Here is an 11,568-nt window from a genome sequence, read left to right as displayed (position 1 = left end):
AGTGACACATTTAGAAGCGTCAAATGTTTGTGCTTGACATAAGAACATGAACATAACAAGCACAAACATAAACAAAGATCTGGGGCTATAATGCTTATCGCTAGTGGAAAGTTTTCAAATGTTTGAGCGAGAGTTTAAACGTGTAAACATAATTAATCTGCATTAGGGTAATTATTTTACATTGGGATGTGAAATTCTCATTAATTTACATTGATAACACATTTAATGGTAGTAGTTGTCCATAGGCATGATTGACACAACTATCTACCAAGAGTAACGCTTTATTTTCATGTTCATTTGTATGAATTATGAAATAATATTTGTTGAGAAAAGTTAGTTTCACAAATGAATTTCAATAAAATAAGAAAAAGTTATATCCTTCATGAAGACTTTAGTAAAACAAATTTCTCATTGAATTTATTTTATTCTATATTACCAATAATTATATATATTAGAATGTTTGACTAATAAGTTAACATATTATATTTAATTAATGAATGGGTTAAGAATTTTTTTATTTTACCCAATTGCCTTAGCCAAAATCTTAATTATATTATCATAGAATTCAAACTCATTATCAAGAGTTGATTGATATTTCTTCTTGACTAATCATTAATTCTATAAGTATTTAATTATATCAAATATTCATTCAATTAGTTTCTTAAGACATTATGTGTTCAGAATTAAAATATAATAAATAACTTGTTAATTATTATGATAATCTCGGGTTAAAGAAAATTATTATATTTCTTCTTGTGAACTTCCTATTGATAGATTAAGGTAATATTAACCATTAATAATTTTCAATCGAGTCAATTCAAATATGACATCCATATATATATCATCTATATATGCAATTTAATAAATGAGATCTACTAATCTTTATTGCATATGTATATTAATCTATGTTGATCATTGATGTCCTATTCGCAATAATCCTACTATAAAGAAGAATTTAGATTAAAAAATATAAGATTTGTTTCTCATTATCATAATCTCTATCATGATAATAAGTCTCTAATTTTAATCAAAGACCTATAAAGTTAAGTATTTAATTAACAATTTAACAAAACATGATAATAAAATAAAGAACATCTTTTTACTTAAATTGATAATGTGGACAATGTTCGGCAAAACTAGTTGGAAGCTGAAAAGTTAGTTGATAGTTAAAGGCTGAAAAAAACTAACTAGTAGTTGAAAGCTGACAATGTAAGCTAAAAAATTAACTTATTAAATTATAATTGTTCGATAAAACTAGTTGTTGAAGTAGTTAGCTGAAAAATATAAAATGATAGAAAAATAATAAAATTATGATTTATTTAAAAAGGATAATTAGGAATTAGATAAATATATTGAGGATAAAAAATAAAGAAAATATAAAAGGTTAGAAGTTAGAAGTAACGTTTTAAAAAACGCTAATTCAAGTAGCGTTCAAAAAAACACTAAAAATTACTAAATAAAGCTTGTTTAACATAATCAAACAAAATTTTCAACTAATAAATAAAGGTATAAATTAACTAAAATGTCTTGCTAAACATAGTTATGAAGGATTAGATCTTAAATTATAACATAACAAATACTTTTTTATGTAAAAAATACCAAAAAAATAAAAAACATACAAATAATACAACTTAAAGATTATTTATTCAAATGATATAAAACACTCTTCATGGTGAGAAATTGATCCCCTCAAATTATTTCTCATTCGCGCTTTTTTTATCTTGTATTTTTCTACGTAGTTTATGAATCGGTTCCTGGGTGCTTTTGTTTGAAAACTCTGTTCAGAAATTGTTTTTTTTTTTAAATTTTATTCGTTTTTTATATTTTTTTTGTTATTTCTTTTAATTTTTTAAAATTATTTTTCTATTTTTTCCTTACAGTTTTTTTTAAAATATTTTTTTAAATTTATTTTACTAATTTATTTTCAAATTGAATTTACAACGCTCCAATTAATTTCAAAAAGCTGTAATCGATTACAATGTTTTGGTAATCGATTACCAGTGTCTTTGAACGTTGAAATTCAAATTCAAATGTGAAGAGTCACATCCTTTCACATAAAAGCCTTGTGTAATGATTACACTGATTTGGTAATCGATTACCAGTGTTTGTTTCTGAAAAAATCAAAAGATGTAACTCTTCAAATGGTTTTTGACTTTTTCAAATTGGTTTTTAAGTTTTTCTAAAAGTCATAACTCTTCTAATGGTTGTCTTGACCAGACATGAAGAGTCTATAAAAGCAAGGCTTTGTTTTGCATTTTTCTATCTTATCTTGAATACTTTTCCAATCAATCTCTTACAATCCTTTACAAGCCTTGAATCTCTTTGAACTTCTTCTTCTTCTTTGTACCAAAAGCTTTCCAAAGTTTTCTGGTTTTCTAAACCTTGAAAACTTGTGCTATTCATCTTTTCATTCTCTTCTCCCTTTGCCAAAAAGAATTCGCCAAAGACTAACCGCCTGAATTCTTTTTGTATCTCTCTTCTCCCTTTTTTAAAAGAACAAATGACTAACCGCCTAAATTCTTTTGTGTCTCCCTTCTCCCTTGTCAAAGAATTCAAAATGACACATTCTGAGAATTCTTTTGATTCTTCTCTTTCCCTAATACAAAAGTGTTCAAAGGACTAACCCCCTGAGAATTCTTTTGTATACCCATTCACAAAGTAGAGGGTACACCCTTTGTGGTACAAGTAGATGGTACATCTACTTGGGTTTGAATGAGAACAAGAGAGGGTACATCTCTTGTGGATTAGTTCTAGTGGAAGGTACATACACTAGGGTTTCAAAGAGAACAAGGGAGGGTACATCCCTTGTGGATCTTTGCTTGTAAAAGGATTTTTACAAGGTTGAAAGAAATCTTAAGAACCGCAAGTCGCTTGGGGACTGGATGTAGGCACGGGTTATTACCGAACCAGTATAAAAACTCTTGTGTGTTTGTCTCCTTCTTCCCTACTCTTTTAATTTCCGCTGTGTATTTAATTTCCGCTTTTATTTTCTGTTAAGTTTCTCTTGTACTCCTCATTCTCTTAACAATTTAGTAAAAGCCTTAAAAGAGTAATTTTTAATTAGTAAAGGTTTAGGAATAATTAATTCAACCCCTCCTTCTTAATTATTCTGAGGCCACTCGATCCAACATATTTTTCAAACATATGTTTAAAAGTTCAATCCTAAGTCTTTGTGTATAAATACATTGAATTTTGGCAGTAAAAGGTATAACTTCTAAAGAGAAAATGATATAATTCAAGCATCATAAAAAATAATATACATTGCTTTCACATAAAAATTTAATTAGGTGAGCTAAAATACATTTCGGTTAGTCTTATTTCGACAAAATCTCAAAATAACCAAATGATTTGTGCCAAGAAGGGGAATCTTCTTCTTGACTATGAATTCCTAAGCCACTTCACAAAGCGTTTGGTGTAGGAGAATATAGGATTTTGTGTGAAAGACACAAAGGTTGAAAACGAAAAACGAAAGGCTATAAAATGTAAGTAATAAATCAAAGCGGTAAAGGAAAGTAGTAAAGAAATGGTTATAAGGGAAAGCAATGAAGGCTGAGAGTGTTAAAAATAAAATAAGCTTGTGTTGTATTGATTGTGTTTTTAAAATATGAAGTACAAGACCTATTTATAGGTTAAGAAATCATATACATCTTGAAGTTAATAGGCACTTCAAAAAGTTGCAGTGGACCCTCCTATTAGATATTGACATGCAATTACTACTCATTTTTTCTAGTCATGCTTGGTAACCTCCAACAACTACCCACTATACATCTTGAAGTCCAAACTATTGTGCAACTTGTTTCCTATCTTTAAGGAACCATTACCTTTACTTTTGATGGTTTCAAATACACTTGAAGTAGTCTTTTGTTACAATCTTAACAAACTTATCAACAATTTATCCATCAAGACATTTTTTTTCTATTGCCAACAAATGCTCGCCTACATCTTTTAGCTGACAACAATAAGAGGAAGCTAAAAGATGCATTAGGCGAATCAAACTGCCATCATTAGTACTATGTTAACTAAATCAACAGTCACAGTCATCGAATGGTCATTCTTCAATCCACCAATCGAATGATCATTAGTACTATGTTAACTCCTCATTTGACTACCATGACTTTAGCTGTCGAACTGTAGTCACAATTGGTTGCTTTTCCAAGCTTATCATAACTTTCACTTCCATGTATGGCTCCATTTCCCAATTAGATCCTCCTTGCTGCTTTGTAGTAATGATTTGGTCAATCCTAAACACATTGGTTGTCAGAAGATTCAAGTCTAGACAATCTTGTGTAAGCAAAATTTCTCTTAGTAGAGGGTGCATGTTACTCATGACCATATTAACATATTCTACTCTTGGATGTTGTGTCATACATTTGCTAATCAACTTCCTAAATCTTTCTATGAAATTAGTAATTGTCTCATCCATTTGTTGTTTCATATTTAGTAAGTCAACTACCATTATTTTAGGTTGAGGTCTTTAAAAAGATTATGAAGGACGCTCTATATATCAACCCAAATTTGCATTGAATTAGATGGCAAAAAGCAATACCAAGTTAAAGAAATTATTTTTACAGTTGAAACTTATGGGATGTACTCATTTTGATTTTCCTCTCCACATTGAAAAGCAATTGGCTGATATGTTCCACTATAGACATGTCACCTTCGCTAGAAAAGGTTATAAATTTTGGGATTATAAGACCCCTCAGCAAACGTTTCATATTCTCAATCCACTCAGGATAAGGTTTGCTATATGTTTGTAGAAGCAAGGCTTCAAGAAGATTTTTGATGATGCCAAGAACAACCAAGATAATTCAAGAAGATCTTCATGGATGATTCAAGTAAACATCAAGCAATCCAAGATATTCAAGTTAAATTGACTAGATAGATTCTTAAGTTAGACTTATAAGTTAGATTTGAAAGCACAAAGATTTGGCCAAGCTATTTTTCTTTCAAAAATAATTGATTCTAAAGTTTGCTCTCTGGTAATCGACTACCAGAGGCTGTAATCAATTACTAGAAGCACAAAAGTTTTTTGAAAATTATTTCAAACATTTTTCAAATGTTTTCAAAATGTGTAATCGATTACCATCATATTGTAATCGATTACCAGAGGCTTAAAACGTTTATAAAATGCCTTAACTTTGTTTTAAAAAGGATTTTTAAAACTTGTAATCGATTACCAGTCCTTTAAAACGTTTTAAAAGATTTTTGAAACCTTGTAATCGATTACAAAAATCTTGTAATCGATTACCAGAGACTTTGAACGTTGGAAATTCAAATTTTAAATGAAGAGTCACAACTTTTCAAAAAAAAAAAAGATAACTGTGTAATCCATTACACTAACATTGTAATCGATTACCAGTGAGTATTTTCGAGAAAATCTGCTAACAGTCACATCTTTTCAAATATTTTTGAATGGCCATCAAAGGCCTATATATATGTGTGACTTGGGCACAAAATTTTCTCAGAGTTTTTCACTGAACACAAAGGCTTTATCCTCTCAAACACAGAGCATCTTATCTTCTAAAAATTCTTTGGCCAAAACACTTGTGAGATTCAATAAGGAATACTTGAGTGCTTCATTGTATAATCTGTCTCTTTCAAGAGAGATTACTTCTTCTTCATCTTCTTACTTCTGAAAAAGGGTTAAGAGACTGAGAGTCTCTTGTTGTAAAGCAATTTGAACACAAAGGAAGAGTTGTCCTTGTGTGGTTGAAAATTTTTAAAAGATTTTACAAGTTAGTGGAACTCTCAAGCGGGTTGCTTGGGGACTGGACATAGGCACCAGACGTGGCTGAACCAGTATAAACCGGGTTTTGCATTCTCTCTTCCCTTAAACTCTTTTATTTATTGTTGTTTAACATTTACATTCAGATTTTTTAATTTGAATCATCATTTAGTAATTCATCTTTAAGGGAACTTGAAACTTGCATTAAAATCAAAGTAGAATTTTTAATTTGGGTAAATCGTTAGTATAATCTTAATTCAACCCCCCTTCTTAAGATTTCTGAGGCCACTTGTCCAACAATTTTGACTTGGGTAGCAGTTTTAGTTGAATGACAAAACACTTTTTAATGGTTTCAACAAACATGCTTAGGTCAATCATTGAAGAAATTGTTCACTGAGCTGCATTTTGCATGACATTTGTCTCAGGTTGCTTCTCACATAAGGTCATAGGCTAAAATCTGTGCAAATTAACTGAGGTAGGTGAAGTAATACTCCATGGATGCTTCCCCAAACTATCATTAATATGTTTTGCCAACATATATTTTGTGCCTTCTGTAGTATATCCAGGACGCCCATAATTATTTGTCTGTGTAGTCATACTGATAGCACTTGTATTCGACATAACATATGGCATGCCAATATGATCTACCACATTGGATGGCCTTTTAACCAATTGAACCAGCCCATTTTGCATGTTATGTTGATTTGGTAACTTATTCAGTACTTGCCCCCCTGGGCAATTAGTGGCTAACGTACTTGATTATGCTGAGAATGAGATATATGACACTTGTTGAGTGAAATTAGACTAGGCCCATGGTTATCAAACTCTTGAGTTAACTCGCTAATTCTTATGAGTTTACGAGTTCACTTGTCCTTTGTGAGTTGACTCTTGAGTAAACTCCTTTTTTAGTAGACTTTGGGCAAATTCTATAAACTCTAAGTAAACTCAGTAGACTCTCGAGTTTACCATCGAGTCAACGAGTTAGCAAGTTAAAAAAATTAGACCAAAACGTAAGTCATTTTTTATTGTTTTTTGTCTGTTTAGCATTCAATATACTTTCATTTAGTGTGTTATTCTCAAATAAAAAATTCTCACCTTTAATAATATCAAACCCTTATTCTCTAATAACATCAAACCCTCGATGAGAATGATCTACCACTACTATATCGTCTGCAAGTTATTATCTATTAGTAATGTATTATTACTAGACTTAGTTATTTAAATATTCTAAACTTTATGATTTACTGTTTTGCTTTATTATATTGTTAAAATGTTTAATTAATACGTTATTTAAAAATATTTTGTTATTATTTTTATATAAAGTAGACTCTTATGAGTCTACGAGTTGAGTCCACGAGTTGAGTCTATGAAACACTCACGAATTTGCGTAAACTCTTGAGTTTGATAATCTTGGCTAGACCTGCAAATTCTGTCTTGTTTGAGCATAACTTGGTTGCACTGGTGTTGGTCTTACCTAAACCTTATTCAGCTGAAGTAGCTAAGTCAAATTTGGCTAAACTAGTTGATTCAAATTCGATTGAACTCGCTGAAACAAATTAAGCTAACTTTGCTGATTTAAATTCGGCTAAACTAGCTAATTCGAATTTTCCTGAACTAGTTAATTCAAATTCGGCTGAACTAGCCGAAACAAATTTAGCTAACTTCGCTGATTTGAATTCGCCTCAAATTCTGCTAAACTAATTGAACCAACCCTGCTTGAATTGAGTTTAGTTGGTCAAGCTTAACCAAATTCGATTGAACTGGATGAACCAAATTTAGCTGATATAGTTAATCTAAATTTGATTGACCTGAAATTGACGGATACAGTGGAACCAAATCTACTTGAACTGAATTAAGCTAAATAGGTTGTACCAATCCTTCCAGAAAGTCAACTAAACTTGTGGTAAAGGTTTTGCCTAAGTATATGATGATACATGTGTGGCTCTTGCCGAAATTACATGGTCGTGGTTCAACTAGTCTGTATACCCATGTACTATTGAAGTATTATAATTTCCTCTAAAATTCTCACCACGTTCTCAAATTCTTCAGCTTGCTGAAATTCAATGTGAACCATAGGCTTGATGACATTTGCCAACTGTTTAGACAATTGATACATCATATCGTCTATCCCCATATTGATATGTTGTTTTTCCATAGAGGTTATTGTGCCAATAGGTTTGTCTAATGATAGTGCATTTGCCATAGTAGAAGGTGTACTGATTTAGGCAAACATGTTCAGTACCAATTGAGCAGTAGAAGAAGTTGCCAAAGAAGTAGGCATACTGATGGTAAATGTCTTAGTCTTCTTACAAGTATTGTTTTTATTCTGAGCAAATTCCATGCTTTAAGTTTTCTCTTGTTGGATTTATGAATGTTTTCACCTATCCAATCCTACCTGGCGTGCCAATTTGTTGTCACATAAAGTTTTAAAGTCAGCCAAAATACATTTTGACAAACCTTATCTCAACAAGATCCCAAAATAATCAAACGATTTGTGCCAAGAAGGAACATTTGCTTCTTGATTATGGTTTTTCAAGCTACTCGGAAAAGCATTTGGTGTAGGTGAATGAATAAGAAGGGAAAAGATAGAATTTTGTGTGAAAGACAAAGGTTGAAAACTATAAATGAAAGGCTATAAAGGAAAGCAATAAAGGTTGAAAATGTTAAAGATAAAATAAGTTTGTGTTTCTAAAATTTGAAGTACAAGGTCTATTTGTAGGTTAAAAAATCAAATATATCTTCAAGTTAATGGACAATTTATAAACTTGTGGTGAACCCTCCTATTAGATCATGAATTGCAATTGCTACTCATGTTTTCTAGCCATTCTTCCTAACCTCCAACAACTTCTCACTATGTATTTTGAATTTCAAACTACTACAATTGTTTCCTATTTTTTAAGGAATAATTATCTTTTCTTTTGATGCTTGTGATGCTTTACTATACATTGGCTTGGTCTTCTATCACAATCTTAACCAACTTATCAATAATTTATCTATCAAGATTATGTTTTTTTTTCAGATATATATATATATATATATGATTTATAAAAACTTTTATTTTGGTCTTATAAGTTTTTTTTTTACTAATCAAATTGATCTTTTTGTTAGTTTTTTAATAATAACGGTGTTGATTTTGGTCCTTTTGTTGGATATATTTGATTTAAGAAAGAAAGTGATAGCAAAGAAAAGTAAAGAAGAAACAAAGAATATAAAATGAGATGATTTATAAAATTGTTTGATAAGGATAAAAATAGAAAAAAGAAAGATAAAATTTTTCTTTTGTTCTTATTTGTTACGTAAAAATTGCAAGCAAGAAAAAAATATGCATATAAATTAATATACATATTCTAAATAAAAAAAATGAGACAGGATTAAATATTATTTTCTTAATTTTTGAAAGCTTTCTATTATTTTCCAACATTTTTGAAAAGCAAATACCTTTTCATATAGGTCTCAAATTCTTTTTTCCTTTCTACTTTAAAGAACTCCCCGTTTTACTGTAAAGCAAAACCTAGATGTTTCTAACTTCTAAATTCTAATGCATTTTGGGTATCAAACTCCTTATTTCAACAAATAGTGATATTTATTATTTATTACGTCACGTCATTTTTTTTTTACTTCTTTCTTTTTTTTAACTCTTTTCTCCTTTCATCTCAATTTACTTTAAAATGAGCTTTATCATCTTCCTCTTTTCAATCTTTATTATTATGTGTTTGGTATTGAAATAATAGAAAAATAAAAGAGATTTTTTTTTTCAAAATTATATAAAATAAAAATATAATTATTATTGGAAGTTAAAATAAAATATAATAATTTATAATAATTGAAATAAAAATATTCAGAAGAGAGATGATACGATTATTCTCTTTATAATTATAGATATACATGATAAACAAAACAACCAAACGAGACTGGACATTACTGGACAAGGAAGCCAAGTGATACAAAATATTATACTTATTCATACATCACACATTGCAAATTTGCGAATGCTATACGTAGCGAATTAACAAGGAACTAAACATCTACAGGGCAATGGCTGCAAGAACAGTCTGGGCAATGGTGAGAAAAAGCAGCAAGACAGCAGCCATTACTCCTAACGTTTGCCACGGCGTGGAACAATAGTCACGCATCAAAAGACGGTACAAGTACCTGCAGAATTTCCTTGCTTTTGTGAGAAGGATTCGGCAGCAATGCTTGAACATGATGAATCTGCAGCATCCTTTGTCACAACTGTTCAAGTCATTAATCATTTCACAAAATTTGGGATCCGCGCTGGCATCAATTTGAATTCCCTCGGCAATGTCATGAATGAACTTGTTCACCTTCTCATTGCTCCACTTGTTTTCATCGTGCACCTTCAAGACTTTGGCACTTTTAAGCAGTTCTATGTCGTACTCGCAACAAACCAAACCTTTAAATAACAAAGCATACTGACTGAATTTTTTCTCGGTAGCTGGGGTTCCTGTCTGCTCCCAAGTTTTCTCGGCAGATCTGGTCTGCTCCCAAGCAATGAAATTCCGCCACTGAAGTTCGGTTTCCTCAGTAACACACAGAGACTGGATTTCTAGCACTCCCTGCTCGAATTTTTCCTTACAGCCAAACATGACACTTACAGGATCCTTTTCTAATTTGCTGCTGCTTCGGTTCTTTCCATAAAAGGTTTTAATCTTAACCCCTGCAGCTTGGAGCCTCGCAGCGCAACGTTCTAATTTAGGTGTAGTTTCTTTGCTGACTTTTTTGTCACGTTCGTCCCTCTCTCGGAGCCATATGTCCATGCTTTCCATGTGTTCATGATCCGGAGGATCAATTGTAAGCTCTACAACAGTTTCGGGGGCGCTGCGTTCTTGATCTGGTTTAGCTTCAATTTGCCTACTAGTCAAGAACCAGTGCGTGAGTTCAAGAAAGTGTGCCCTGTTTGGACTTATTATAGGGCGGCCAGAAGAACAACCAAAGAGATACAGTGCGTAGCCATTGATTATATTCGGTATCCCTTCCGATTTTTGCCCAAACAGTTTTAGATACAACAAATCAATAATGAACAGAGGTATCTGGTTTTCAAGTAATTTCAAATCAGACAGGAATTCTTCCCTTTTTGAGACTTTAACAGGGAATTTGCTTTTTGGTTCACCATTTAATTGCTTGTCGTTAGTAATGAGAAGGAGCTCAAGCAGAAAACAGCCATCGACTAGCATGATTTGGGCGAGTTCGTGGCGGTCCAATTCGATTGGGTCCATGTAGCACGCTCGGACTGCCTCATCATACTTTAAAATGACTTCGCCGCAATCTTTCAAGCGTTTCGGAGGCACAACTTTTTGATCATCGGTTGGATTAAGTCGATGAAGAAGAGACAACATGCATTGCCATTTGATCTCCTCCATGTATAGCAGCTCCCTACTAGATTTCCGGTGTAGGGGTCCAATAGAGACCACCTTTGGCTTGTAAGCTTTCATGTTCGATTTTTTAAGGTGTTCTGGAATATCTACGATGCTATTTCCTCTGACTTTTTTATTTGTTAGGGTGTTCAGCATCATTTCAATCGGAGAAATCCATCTATCAAATTCATCATCCCCAGCCATAGCTTATTAGCCTGTTAAGAATGAAAGACCGCAGTTAGTTTTCTGAAAGACGATGTAATTGATTAGTCCAGGAATACAATGAACCGTATAAGAACAAAATAGAAGGGGGAAATGAAAGAAAAATAGCAAGAAAGAAACACAATGAAAGAGAAGTCACACTTAAAAAGGTCTTGTGTATGTAAGATTGAATTTCTCAATCTTTTAGCTTCTGCACTTTTAAATCTGCTTGCATGAGGTACTATGTCCTGTGGCTATTTATAAAGC

The 11,568-nt window shown here is 31.8% G+C and overlaps 1 protein-coding gene across 1 annotated transcript; it reads right to left on the bottom strand.

Moving 5' to 3' along the window:
• Positions 1-9,562: 9,562 nt before the first annotated feature.
• LOC114415800 (UPF0481 protein At3g47200-like) lies at positions 9,563-11,568 on the bottom strand. Its single transcript, XM_028380657.1, has 2 exons — positions 11,464-11,568; positions 9,563-11,315 (listed from the first exon to the last, which is right to left on the bottom strand). The coding sequence occupies exon 2, from the start codon at positions 11,302-11,304 to the stop codon at positions 9,751-9,753; it is 1,554 nt and encodes a 517-aa protein (XP_028236458.1). The 5' UTR covers positions 11,305-11,315; positions 11,464-11,568; the 3' UTR covers positions 9,563-9,750.

The sequence above is a fragment of the Glycine soja genome, chromosome 1 (assembly GCF_004193775.1).
Source record: "Glycine soja cultivar W05 chromosome 1, ASM419377v2, whole genome shotgun sequence".
Classification (NCBI taxonomy): domain Eukaryota; kingdom Viridiplantae; phylum Streptophyta; class Magnoliopsida; order Fabales; family Fabaceae; genus Glycine; species Glycine soja.
Note: the sequence above shows the minus strand (reverse complement) of the source record. Positions and strands in the feature narration are given on the sequence as shown.